General features: G+C 46.9%; 1 protein-coding gene across 7 annotated transcripts in view; it reads left to right on the top strand.

Moving 5' to 3' along the window:
- BCOR (BCL6 corepressor) overlaps window positions 1-13963 on the top strand; it is an 83002-nt gene that overhangs the window by 57072 nt on the left and 11967 nt on the right. For 4 of the 7 annotated variants that reach the window (XM_071565506.1, XM_071565497.1, XM_071565513.1 and 1 more), the window contains 4 exons: window positions 464-745; window positions 1143-1496; window positions 7443-7771; window positions 8123-8392. In XM_071565506.1, coding sequence (XP_071421607.1) covers window positions 464-745; window positions 1143-1496; window positions 7443-7771; window positions 8123-8392 — 1235 coding nt within the window. The remainder of the gene's footprint in view (window positions 1-463; window positions 746-1142; window positions 1497-7442; window positions 7772-8122; window positions 8393-13963) is intronic. The other 3 variants (XM_071565533.1, XM_071565524.1, XM_071565543.1) reach the window with 2 other exon arrangements.

The raw sequence follows: 13963 nt of genomic DNA, 5'->3' as shown, positions 1-13963 counted from the left end.
AGCAGTTAGCAAAAGATAAAGATTATAATCAGAAGGTATTTCTGAAAACAAAGTTTTGGAGTGGGGCTTCGATTGTTACTTGCCATGGTTTTGGGGGGGGTGAGGTTGCTTTCTGGAAAGGATCTGTGCTTTCAATATCTAAAGATGTTTCTTTATTTAAAAAAGCATATTATGATTGTTTCTATGGATACGAGTATTGTGGAAATTGTACTTCTTAAATTAATGTAAAACCAACACAAAGTAGTGTGCTTTTGGGGGTTTTGTGCTTAACTGTTGAGAAAACTGCTGCCTTAGGCTGAACAGGGGAGAATTGTGCCAAAGTAGTTTTGTGTCTATTTGCATGCCTCCTGAGCCATAAGTCATGGTGGAGATGACACTGAAGAGATCAGAGAGCAAGGCTTTCTCACAGTGAATTGTGTTGTATTTATTAGGTCTTGTAGTGTTCATTTTTTTTTTTTTTTAGGTAACTTTACTAGCACAGAAAACACCCGAGGTCACTTTCTTGAAACTCCAGAGGAAAAAGATCTCTCAAATGAGAAATGCTATTTAGAGAGACATTCTATATATGAAAAAGCGGAAGACCAGCCAACAGAAGATATTGGCCAACATTCATGTCCACGTCTGGACAGGAAGCGTAAACACTCTGGTGAGACAGTCCAAAATGATGGCAGCCAAAATGAGAGCTTTGTGGATGAACTGCAGGATGAAGTTATATCAAAAGCAAAAAAGAAGAAGAGCTCCAAAGGTAAGACAGCATTTTGCTTTGATCTCTCTCAAGTAATGTCTTGTGAAAGGAACGTCCCTTTGGCTTAATGTGTTTCCATTTTTGAACTTGCTAGTTACTAATGTGAGCACTGTCATTTCACTTTAAATTATATATATGTATATATATGTATGTATATATATGTGTATATATATATGTATATATAAAAAACTTGGTATATAAGGCTAAAACACTAGTTATTGGACACTGTAGCCACAGCAGTGCAAGTTACTGTAGTGCATGTAACCCTTTAATAAGTGAACCTTTAAAATGCATAGTGTGGTGGTAAAGCTGAGACTATATGCCCCGAAAGTGAAATGTAGCTTTTGTTTTAAGTTGAGGGGGCTTTTTGATTAATTTTTAGTTATTTTTCCATTAGATGACTGGCCTGAGAGGGAAATGACAAACAATTCCTCTAACCACTTAGAAGAGCCCAATTGTAATGAGGTGACCAACCTGAAGGTGTGCATTGAATTAACAGGGCTCCATCCCAAAAAGCAGCGTCACCTGCAGCATCTTAGGGAACTATGGGAGCAGCAGGTGTCACCAGAGAGATCCCCGTCCGGCAAGTTGGGCCGGCAAAGCAGGAAAGATTTAGCTGAGGCTGTTCAGCCAGAGGCCACTGCAAAGGTCAAAGACTTCACAGAAGAAAGGCACACCAAGAAAAGGTCAGAGGCCAAAAGCAATAGAAGTTGGTCTGAAGAGTCCCTCAAAACAAGTGACAATGAACAAGGTATGCAGAGACTACTAGGGAAACCAGACGGCTTTAGCATTTTCAGTGACGCATGCTGCCACCTATGTTAAGGAATTGTCGAGCTTTTTTTCTTTTTTTTTTAAAATTTATATATATTTCTGTAGATGTCCATTTGTATAAGGACTGACACCTGTTTAAGAATTGCACTGTAGTTGGTATTTGTCAGAGAGAAAATGTATTTGTATGTGTGTGTAATTATGTATTTGTGTGTGTGTGTGTTTTGGCTTTAAATACTTTCATAGCTGATGCGAACGTGAAGTTTATGTCTCTAGAAGAGAGCTGGGGGGGGGGGGGCGCATAAAATGGGGGCATGCTTCTGGGTGAGGGAGGAAGGGAGCAAACAGGCTGCTAGTTTATGTAAGGATGTTTAACCACACATAGGATTTGAGGGGCCGTGAGCCTCTGAAACAGCATCAGCACAGATAGCAGTTCTTGATCTTGGGAACCGAACACCTCCAGGACCCTCAGCACTGCTGGGTTTCCCTGCCTTTCTCAGGCCTTATGCTCAAGAGCAGAGCTCATCCTCTCCCTAATGAGGATGCCTTGCTGGTTCATCCTAAGCATGTCCTGTAAACCTCTGACACCCTACGTTCGGCCTCTTGACAGAGATCTTTCCAGCAGCTTTCTCCTAAGGGGTCACTTCCTTAGAGTACGCTGGCTTTCCTTGACTCGTTTGTGTCTGCTTCTTTTCCCCTCACTCCCTTTCCTCCTTTTTCCCATCCTCTCTCCCATTTCTGTCCATTCCCCATCCTGGGGGAGTGGAGACTGTGGAGACAACCTGCCACATTTTCATTGGGATGGACAGGTCACTCTCCTGTCCTTACTGTCCTCAGCCCCTGAGCAGCTTTTCTGCTCTGATGCTTTTATTCTTCTCTGTTACATTTTGCTGCTTGGTTGGAGTACTGGTGGCAAATCCCCTCGTCCATCTCCTGCACCAGATTGTGAATCCTTATCTGCTCTGGGCACAGCAGTGAACCCTTGTCTCTTCTTTTGACTTTCCAAGTAGAAGGTTGCAAATACTCTTCTTCCTTCTCTCTTCCTCTTACCTCTCCAAGTCCTCTGCTTGGTTTTGAGGAAAGACTTTCCTGGAAGGGGGAGCTCTGAGTTGGATGTTTGGGCTCCTTCCTCCTAGACAAACCCAGGACCTTCATCAAATTGGAAGATGTTCAGACTCCTGCTGACCTAACCTGTAGTTTAGCTGAGATCCCCTTAAAAGAGAGAAGCATGAAGAGAGTGTATCCTCTTGTCCCATGCCATGGCAAGGACTGAGTCCACATTATCCTGCACCAGTGAGGGCTTTCCTGGGTAGTGTCTCTGAAACAGTCACAGGCAAAAGTATCAGCTTGTCCTCAGTCCTAAGGCTCATCTGTCCTTCCCTTCGGTAGGATTATCTGAGGGCAGAAAACCCCCAACTTTGATGCTTATTGATGGGGAAGGTTTTCCAAAAGGATTTATGGAGTAGGAGATCAAAACTTGGTTTAACAGAAGCTTTGAGTCTTCCTCACTTTATGTGCTGCCTTGGTGAGCATGGTATTGGCTCAAACACCCCTGCCCATCACCTGCCCCGCTTTGTACTTTCAGAGAGAGATACCTTGTAGAGATTAAACAAGGGTCACTAACAAGAACCTGCATTGTGTAAGGATGCTCTTACGTTCCCCTGCAATGCCTCCCATGGCAGTGACAGGCTTTCTCTAGCACATGACCTGAGGAAAGAAGAGGTGGCTCTCGATTTATGCACTGTTCCCAGTGGCATTCAGGTGCACTCACCCTATGGCTATGAAAAACCTCTTGGTTTTGGAAGCTACTATAAAACCATAAACTTGACTAAGTTACACCTGGCTGTTCATTGTACAGAGGCACTGGAGATCATTCACATCATTTTGCTGATGCTCCTGCAGCCCTGTGAGCCTTTGAATCTTCTCCTTCTTAGTTCACTAAGATGAGGACATTTTTCCCTGTTGTGTGACACAGCATCCTCTGTGTGACAGTTGCATCGGGATAGAGACTTCCAGCTTGTCTGTCTTGCTTGGGACTAGTCCTCAAACTTTTCATAAACAAGCAGATACTGTCAATACTGTCGGTTGCCGCTTTCTTTTTTAATCTGGAGGTGGGAACAGCTGTTCTCTGTGCCCGAGCACTGCCTGCAGATGTGATAGTCTCTGCTGGTGGGAAGCTGATTGTGTCCCAAGCAACAGGGTGTAGCATGACATCAAGATCTGCCTCTGTGCCTGTGAAGCCTTAGTCTGACAGCAGGATGATTTGCTACTTGTGCCTGCAAATCTCTGGGAACACAGACAATTCTGACTTCTGGGTTTGTTGCTCCAGTCATGTTCAACCTGGGATTTTAGTGTGGGAGGAGTCACGTGTTGCATTGTAAGCTGCCACTGTGCTGTCACCCTTTTGTTCCCTGGTCAGTGCCAAAACCATGAGAGCTGGCATGTGACTTGCCCAAAATAATTTCTGGGGAGAATGGATTAAGAACAGTGCCCCTGTGGAGAAAGACTTGGGGATGTTAGGGGAAGAGAAGCTCAGTGTGACCTAGTAATGTGCTCTGGCATCCCAGAAAGCCAGACATGTCCTGGGCTGCATCAAAAGCAGTGTGGGTGGGAGTTCAAGGTGGTCTGCACCTCTACTTTGCTCTCATGAGACCCCACCTGGAGTGCTGCATCCAGCTCTTGGGCTTCCAGCAGAAGGACGTGGACCTGTTGGAGCAAGTGCAGAGGAGGCCATGAAGATGGTCAGAGGGCTGGATCACCTCTCCTATGAGGACCGGCTGTGTAAGGTCTGGGGTGGTTCAACTTGAAAAAGAGAAGGCTCTGGGGAGACCTTATAGCACCTTCCAGTACCTAAAGGGGGCTTATAGGAAAAGTGAAGAGGGACTTTTGACAAGGACATATAGTGATAGGACAAGTGGTAATGGATGTAAGCTGGCAGAGGGTAGGCTTAGGTTGGGCATTAGGAAGAAATTCTTGACTGTGAGGGTGGTGAAGCTCTAGAAGAGGCATGTGGATGCCTCATGTCTGGAAATGTTCGGGGACAGAGTGGATGGGTCTGTGAGCAAGCTCACCGAGTGGAAGGTGTCTCTGCCCATGGCAGGAGGGTTAGAACTAGATGATCTTTAACTTCTCTTCCAACCCAAACCATTCTATGATTCTGTGATCCTGCTTGCGAAGTGGTGTTGCTGTGCTGGGTCTCCATGACGCAACAGGTCCTTTAGCATGGGGATGCCTGCAACCTCAGGTATCATGCTGCTTGGCCAGACCTCTGACCAAGGCAGGAGCCATGATCTCTGCTGGGTTCCCATCTGAGAAATAACCTCATGCTGCTGGTGGTGCAGTAGCCAGCTCTTTGGATGATCCCCCAGACAGCCACAGCCACTCACCTAGTGTGAGGAGAAAAACAAAGCAGTGTGGAAACAAAAGCCCTGAGGAGAGGAGCCAGGAGAATCTGGTATATTGGGAAACCTCTGGCAGCCCTTTGGAGCTGCCTTGGGTTTCAGGCAGCGTGGCAGCCGCTGGCTTGGCAGGCAGAAGGAAGCAGCTGCTGGGGTGGGAGTTGAACAAGTGAGCATTCAGGTGATGCAGCAGAAGCTGCTTTTTCATGTGGACCTCTCTGCAGCCTGCTCCTGCAGGAAGGGAGACAAGTCCTGCTCTGGCTCAGACTTGCCACCACCCACATCAGTTAGAGGCCTGGGATTTTTGTTTGGGATTTTTTTCCCCCATGGCTATTTGGGGATATTCCTGCTCACTCTTCTCTTCTTCCTTCCCATGGTCAGAACAGTGCAGTAGGATTCTAGGATTACTCACTTGCTTCTCTTCTGCCAGTGTTGTTTTGCATTTCCCAGGCTGATGCTTGGCTTATTCTGTGTGGTGCTGGCCTCTTGCAATGTTACTGATCCAGAAGCTCCTGGGCATAGTGTAGTTACTTTCCATCTCTTAACTCTGGTGCTTGCTGTCACCACCACATGGAGGGTCAAAGTGGAGCAGCTTACATGGAGCTTGCAGGTGGGAATACACTTCTTTTTTGTGGTGATTAAACTTCTATTTTCAATGCGTTGTCATCTCTGCTTGGGAAACCCTGCAGTTCTTTGAGACAGACTTCCCCTTCTGTGTTACTGTCTTCTGACTTTTCAATATTCAGTCCTGCTCCAGACTTGGGAGTTTTACTTCCTATTCCAGTTTGTCTACACGCAACAGTTTTTTCTGTTTGTACTCACCAGAACTCATCACTGCTGCTTTCCATATTTTCTTTCTTTTTTTTTTCAGTAAGTGATTAAGTAGGAAATGATGGTATTTCTGTGTTGGAGTTGGGCTTTTTACATGCTACTCCAATTAGGTTAGTTGGGATCAGAAGAATGGAACACTCCTTACTTCATTGCTATCTACTGAGTTGCAAAGACAGCCTTACATCTGTAGGCTCAGCTTACAACTAGGTGACTTCCTTCAGGATTGCAAAGCCTGAAAAATTTGCAGGATTTTTGCTGAACAATCTGCACATCGTGTGTCCCATAAATTCCCTGACATCTGCTTGGCAAGCCACAGTGTGCGTCTTTTTCTAGAAAGTATCTCGAAAGAACCGAGGGATTTCTGTTTTCATCTTTAATCTAGAAAGCCTTCTGTGAGTTGCTTTCACAGATCTATTTAAAGGAAAACAAAAGTGTGAAACTGCCCACCAAGGGGATTCTAGATTTTATTTTCTTTTTTACCAACTGGGTCTGGATTGAATCTCTTTAAATAAAGGTGTCTCTTCCCTGAGCACCTGCTTATTTTCATCTGACATCCATTCTGTTTCTGAAAGTAGCATCACTTCAGAGAATTCTTGGAGACAAGGGGCCTCTTTCAAGTGCTCAGGTTTTTTTCTGCACCTTCCCTCAGTGGTGTGGTATTGTTTGGCTGAAGTGTCCCTTCCTTTCCAGCCTTTAATTTTTCTGCAGAGGAGTTGATTCTAAGGTCACCTCAATTCTCTTCCCAAGGGAAATACAGACTATAAAAAGTCAACTTTCCTGTCCTTGTTTTGTTGTAAACCTGCTTGCACACTGAAAAAACCCCAAAACTTAACCATGCTTTTTGCATGTGGCCTGCACTGTGGGATCCAGCTTGTTGGAGCTAACCCCTGGAGAAAACCCAGCCCTGCTACGGGCAGCAGAGCACTGGCCTTACTGCCCCCATGTCCCAGAAAGACTCAGTTCTGGATGGAGTTCTCAGGAAAACAGATCTGATTGCTTTTTCTGCAAAATCCTTGCACTTTCTCAAAAGAGAGTTTGCACAGAGCTTCTGCGGGGACAGCTCCTTGAGTAGTCTTCCTTCTCTTGGCTTGTTTTGAAGTCAAAATGCTGCTGAGGAGATGTTCCCCATCTTATGAGCCGCCCTGGGGCTAAGCTCAGCGTTCCCACCTGTGTTGTCCCATTAAGACCTGATCCATGCTCCTACCTCTCTTGCTTTTTCCTCTTCCTTTTCCATACTTATATCTGCCCTTACACCCCACCAAGCCAAGGGCAGACAAGCCCTGCTGTGCCCAGGTTGCTGGAGGAGTTGGTTCCCTTTCAGATAAAGCAGTTCCCAGGTAAGGAGGCGAGTTTTTCCCTGGCGGGGCGGTGCTGCAGCGGCGTTCCGCTCTGCCCATGGTGGCTGGGCTTGCGGCACTGCTGAGCTGACATGGCATGCCACCGTACGGCCCCAGCAGTGCCCTGGCACCTGGGGTGGGCCATTTCAATCAGGGGTTTTTATTAGAGCCTGGTAAACTGTTAATGTAACATCAACTGTTGAGGTGCTATTTACAGTTGGGACGTAGAGCGCTTAAAATATTAATGATTTGAAAATGTAATTGTAGATCTCTTAAGCAGTGGAGGAGCTTGTGTTAAGTGCTAGCAATGCATTTTCCTTTTAACTCACCATGCGATGTGTAATGCCTTTCCTTCCTATTTAGGCTTACCCGTATTCCCGGTGTCTCCGCACATGAAGAGCCTTTCATCCACCAATGCAAACAGCAAAAGGCAGGCTCAGCCAAGCTGTACTCCAGCCTCGAGGTTGGCTGCCAAACAGCAGAAAATTAAAGAAAGCCGGAAGACAGATGGGCTGTACACAGACGAAGAGGAGGATTTCCAACATGCATCTCTGCTGCAGAAATACAGCGAGTGTGAGAAGCCATCAGGGAAACGTCAGTGTAAAACAAAACACTTGGCACTGCAGGAGAGGAGAAGGAGGTCATCTCTGACAGGGGATGACACCACAGATATCGAAAATGCTGAAGATAAGGTATCTTTATTTAGACTTAATTGTTCACCAGCCTCTGAAAAGGCAGAGCCAGCCTGCTTAAAACTAATGCGCTGTCGTGCATGCAGGGTAGCAGGGATTGTGTTCAGATTCCTCTGTGGATGCTTTGCACATTTTGTATTTGTTGTTCTTAACCTGAGCTAAAGGCACTTATTGCAGGGGGTGAGGCATCTTGTCTTTAAAAGCATTAGTGGGTCTTTCCTAAAAAATTAAGCATGAGCAGAAAAATGTAATTCTTTGCTGCCAAAATATAGTCCCACCACTGTACTGTAAAAACAAGAATTAAAAAAAAACAAGACACCAAAACCCACAATACCATAATGGTTTTGACAGGTAACAGTAACAAGGAAAGTCAGGAAGCGACCAGAGCCTACTTCAGACTGCGACTCTTCGCCAGCCAAGCCATATGAGCAGAAGCCGTACGATCGCCTGCAGCAGACTCCCTCATTACTACCCGTCTCACAGCCCTCGCAGCTGCCGATCGCCAGCCCTCCTCAGGAGACCACCCCAAGCCGGCCGATGCCGCCCGAAGCGCGGAGGCTCATTGTCAACAAGAACGCGGGGGAAACGCTGCTGCAGCGGGCGGCGCGCCTGGGCTATGAGGTAAGGGTCCCTCAAAATCTTCTTTCCAGTTTTATCAGTGGAAATTCTGTGAAGTAGGAGTTTTCAGTTTGGTTGTTGAACCTTGCCCCTGCTGTGTTCCCTTCCCTGGCGTGTGGGGTACAGAAGCAGGTTGCTTTGAGGAGTCCCCACTGTTGTTACTGGGTCAGCTGGAAGGGACACAGGGTGAGCAGCATCCTGTGGGAGTGAGCAAAGGGTAAAGTTTTATGGGTAACCCTCACTTCCCTTTTAATATAAACCATCTGCAAACAGAACAAATGTATTTTTTACTTGGTTTTTATTTTTTTTCTTTTCATTTTTTTCCAAAGTAATCTTTATGGCGATCTTTAATGAGCTGTATGTTTTCTGCTTTTGTTGTTAGTGAATAGTGTGTAGTTTAGGAGAAGGGCTTTATTTTTTGTTCTTTTCTCCAAGGAGTATCTGGTATGTGACACAGGATGTAGCGCTTGGAGTGTCCTCTTGCATGATCAGACGCATCATAGGAGCACTCTGCATGCTTTATACTCAAAGTCTGGAGCTGCTTGGTGTAGCTGGAACAATGTTGTCTAATGAAACGGGCCCCCTGTTGCTACAAAAATCAGAAACCGATGAATCCCTTAGCTCTGCTGTTTTGAAGCACGCTTTTATTGGGGAAATATGGGCATGTAGGTATGAGCACTGTTGCTGCTTGACTTCAGATCTTGCACAGAGGTGTTTCATTGCAGAGCACGACTGCTGCCTTTGGCAGAGCTGCAGGGTTTGCTGTGGTGGGGAGAGGGCTGCCTGGACCTCAGAGCTGGGCTTTATCCCCTCGTGGGAAGGTGGCATCAGCCCAGGTCTAGGTGGGGCCTGCCCAGCCTTAGGAATTTGCTGAAACCTTGAAATACCCTTTGTATAGCTGGAGAGCTTTGTGTGGAGAGAGGCCTTGTCCAGCTCTGGAAGGCAGGGTTTGTTAGAAAGGTTTTGTTTACCCTAGACAAAGGCTTCTTCTAACTCCAAGCACTTCAGCTCTAGCTGGGAGGAGAAATGGTTGTTAGTACATTGCTGTGGTATTCTCCATAATTTAAATGGTTTGATTTTCTATGGATCCAAAATCAAAATGCGTTGTAGCATGTGCTCCAAGCTGTTGCTGACTATCCCTGCACGGGGTCTTGTCAGGATGAATACGTTTGGACACTTTCCTTTCTGTGCCCGGCACACTCTGCTGAGCACAACTTACTGGGGAGCAGCTCCAAAACTTAGTGATGGGGTGATGTCCTGCTTGAGTAGGGCCCAGGGCTCTCTGGTTGCTTTGATTGCAGGAGCTCTCTGCAGCGTTGGCCGGTTGCAGAAAGCTGAGTGTGCCCAGGCTTGTCAAAGTGGGGGTAACCTTTTGTGTCACCTATGCCTTTTGATGATTAGCTGATTGGGGATTTTGATTTTCTAACTTGAATTCACCCAAAAGTTCAAGTGAACACCATGTTTTTAATAGGCATAAATATTCAGATCATTCAATTTGATTGCTGAGCTGCTCTTGGCTTCTGTTGTTGTTGGAGAGAGGGGCAGGAGAGCTGAGTGGGGCTGGGAAAGAGCCTGTGCACCTAAGCTACTGCCAGAATCTGACACTGCCTTTCAAGGCTCAGAGTGGTGGGTGGCTGTACCATTCTGTCAGGACTTCGTTTGGCCTGTGGTGAGCTGTGGTAGTTCTTAGGTCAATGAGGCTGGTCAGGGCAATGAGGCTGGTGGAGGGTCTGGAGCACAGGTCCTGTGAGGAGTGGCTGAGGGAGTTGGAGTTGTTTAGCCTGGAGAAGAGGAGGCTGAGGAGAGACCTAACCACTCGCTACAACTATCTGAAAAGAGATTGTAGCCAGGTGGGCATCAGTCTCCTCTCCCAGGCAACAAGCACTAAGACAAGAGGACACAGTCTTAAGCTATGCTGGGGGTGGTTTAGGTTAGACATTAGGAAGAAGTTCTTCAAAGAAAGAGTGATTGGGCATTGGAAAATGGGCTGCCCAGGAAGGTGGCAGGAAGGTGGTGGAGTCATCATCCCTGAAAGTGTTTAAGAAAAGACTAGATGTGGCACTCAGTGCCATGGTCTAGTAGACAAGGCAGCGTTAGGTTGATCTCAGAGGTCTTTTCCAACCTTGTTCATTCTGTGACTCTGTGATCAGCCTTGGAAGCTCTGTAGCTGAGGGGTTTTTCTTTTTAGTGATGAGGCTACTGCAGTTAGTAAAGCAGAGTTTTCACTGTCTCCAGAAAAAAATGAGAGTGGTCAAGAAGTTACAAACTCCTCTATTTAAAAAAAGAGAAATCTGGATGAATTGAGCTAGTATGCTGTTTTGTGACTTGTGGCAACTGCACATGTCTGTTTTCTGCCATCCCTGTTAGCAGGGCAGCAGCCTTTGGTGGGCACCTGGGGGCTTCCCATGGCTGCTGTGATGGCAGCGGGCAGCCCTGTGGCTCCTTGCCAGCTTGGTGGCAGGGGAGGCAGATGAATTTGCATCATCAGGGCCACAGCTTGCAAAGGGATGCCGAGTGCTGATTCAGGACTCGAGCTGGAAGTGGCTGGCACCGCAGGGCACCACGGAGCCCTGGCAGCGTCAGGAATGCTGTATTGCCCTAAGACCGGATGAGCTCGTGCCTGCCCTTGGCAGCCTGCCTGCCTGCCTTTGCAGCAGGGATGCCCTGAGGCTGTGCAGAGATCCCACTCCAAACTCAGAGGCAGTGCTGGCACCTTCAGCACAAAAAGGTGCTGGGAAGATGTAAGTGCCACTCCTGGACCAGTGGGGAGCCCAAATGCTGCCAGGTCATGTGTCTGTGTCCTGCTCTCAGTCCCACAGCACAGATGTGCCCCAGATCATTGAGGGAAGGACGACAGAAGCAGTTAGGATTCTGCGTGTAAAAACTGACGCGAGAGCAAAGTGTCGAAGGACAGATGCGGCTTGTGTCTGGTCAGATAAATTGCAGGGCTGCAGCCAACAAGGCTACTTAAAGTCAGTGCAGCAAATGGTCTTGGGCTCTGGAAATTCCTGACAAAGCTCTGCCTTTTCTTTGCTAGGCTTCTGCACCAGCCCTTGCTTCAGCAGGGTGTTAGCAACCCATCCCAGTGTATGGGCACTCTCAGAATCCATTCTGTTTTCCCCATTTGAAACAAATGACTTGAGATAATGGTAGTCTTAAAACTGTAATTTTATTTTTGTGAAGAGGGAATTACAGGGACCGTAGAATCTTTTTGGAAAAAAAAATTACAAAAGGCGTGCATAATGAATTTGATGTGAGAGGAAACACTGGCTGTCTTTGTGCCGCTTGTTGCTTTTTGGTGGGTGTGTGTCTCGATGTGCTGGTTTTGGCCAGGGTAGAGTTAATTTTCTTCACACAGGCTGGTACGGATGGGGCTGTGTTTCGGATTTGTGCTGAACACAGTGATGATAATATAGAGATGTTGTTGTTATTGCTGAGCAGTGCTCTCACAGAGCCAAGGCCTTTTCTACTTGTCATAATGCCATGCTGGTGAGGAGACTGGGGTGCATGGGAAACTGGGAGGAGGCACACTTGGGACAGCTGACGCCAGCTGACCAAAAGGATAGTCCCACCATATGACCTCATGCTCAGTATATAAAGTGGGGGAAAGAAGGAGGTAGGGGGACATTTTGGAGTGATGGTGTTTGTCTTCCCAAGTCACCATTACGCATGATGGGGCTCTGCTCTCCTGGAGATGGCTGAGCCTGCCCATGGGAAGCAGTGAATTAATTCCCTGTTTTGCTTTGCTTGTGTGCACGGCTTTTGCTTTCCCTGTTAGATTGTCTTCATCTCAACCCATGAGTTTTCCAGCTTCTACCCTTCTGATTCTCTTCCTGATCCCACTGGTGGCAGTGAGTGAGCAGCTGCATGGGGATTGGCTGCTAACCAGTGGACTTGGAAAGTTCTCTGGTCAGTTTGGTATTAAATACTTCCTGCCAAAGGCAGTGAAATTAGAGCAACATGTGGTGTGTGATAGGGGTGGGGAGAGATAGCATTTGTTCTCAGCTGTTTTAAATACATAGGAAGAGGAAGATAGAACTTATCCAGACACAGGGAGAGGGTTTGCCCTGGGAATATGCCTCAGACAAGGGTTTGGTCCTGGGTCCAGTGCCACTGCCATGGGAGCAGGTGTTCCTGAGCATCATTCTGCCTTTGCACAGCTCCACTAGGGCTCCTGCACGCTGCATGAGAATGGGCATCCCTTCTGGGGTTTGGTGTGATGCTGCAGGGAAGTGTTACGCTCAGCATAGCATGCCTCACCAAGGGCAGTGTTTTGAAGTTGGATGGAGGGCAATGGTGCATCTTGGTGGCAACATGTGGGCCTGAGGTTTGTGCAAGGGGATGCCGACTCTTGCCCTGGAAAAGGAGCGGGAGCTGCTGCTCAGTAGAGTCTAAGTTGAATGTGAGAGAGAGATGCAAAGGCCAGTTCTTTGTAGATGAGGACTGAGCGTGCATGTTTGCATATTTTAACATGCCAATTTAGCTAACAAACTGCAGGCAGTGGCTGTGGCACATATCTTGGTGCTAGTTTGACTCTGTGGATTAACTGGGAGTGGTTTTCAGATTGCTGGTTTAAATAGAGCACCTGAACAGACATTAAATTGCCCCGTGGCACTCTCACAGCCTTTCCTGAATGTTAGTTAGAAATGCTTGTGAAACCAAAAGTGTTTGTGGCACCACATGTTCCTGTATTCGGCAGTGATGGCTATTTTTTTTTGTAAATTGAATAAATCATGTTAAAAAAAGTTAATGAGGCATTTAATTAATTAACAATGTAGAGTTTTATGGTCTTTATGGTTACATTTTGTGGTTAATGACATTCTTCTTATAGCCTCTTAACACAGAATTGCCTGACAAAATGAACCCTTTTGTCCAGTAGTAGGTATTCCGCCCTAGGACGAGCCTTTGCTTTTTACAAAAATAGATGAAAGGTCTTTTATTTTGAGTTGCAGAATCTATTTTAAATGGTAACTGCATGCTAAAAGCAGAGCTGAATACGGCAGCTGCTTCTGCTACCTATATCCGTCTGCTAATTTGCCTGGCAGGGTGGTCTGGTTTTGAAGGAAAATTCATACCTCCAGAGAATAATTTTGTGCATCCCTTTCTTATGGGCTTGAGTATGTGCAGAGTAAAGAGCATCCATTCGGGATCAATTTTTGGTCTTTGGGCTTCTTAGCAGGAACATTAAGAGCCCCTGTTCTGTTTGGTGAAAGGGGGGACTGTGAGGGCCCCACGTTAAACCCGGGGGGGTGCATCCAGGTGTAAGTGGGTGCGTCACTGGTGGCAGGTTGAGGGGATGCTCTGGTGCCTGGGACAGGCAGCTCATTAGCTCCCGGCTTTAGCCTGGTTAGTGAGGGCCTGCTAAAAGAGCAGCTTCATGCTGTATCCTGGATACCAGCTCTCGAGTCAGGTATGCCCAGAGCACAGATTATTGTGGGCTTTCCGGTAGATTTTGAAACGGGAGGAATAAATGCATTGCACCCGATGTTGTTTCATGCTCTTGTTTTGGGAAAGCAAATACTCAGCCCCTCCATGCCGTACCTGGCTTTGCAAGGGTGTCACTCCGCCTTCGAG

This window comes from Pithys albifrons, chromosome 1, assembly GCF_047495875.1.
Source record: "Pithys albifrons albifrons isolate INPA30051 chromosome 1, PitAlb_v1, whole genome shotgun sequence".
Classification (NCBI taxonomy): domain Eukaryota; kingdom Metazoa; phylum Chordata; class Aves; order Passeriformes; family Thamnophilidae; genus Pithys; species Pithys albifrons.
This window is presented reverse-complemented; position numbering and strand designations above follow the sequence as displayed.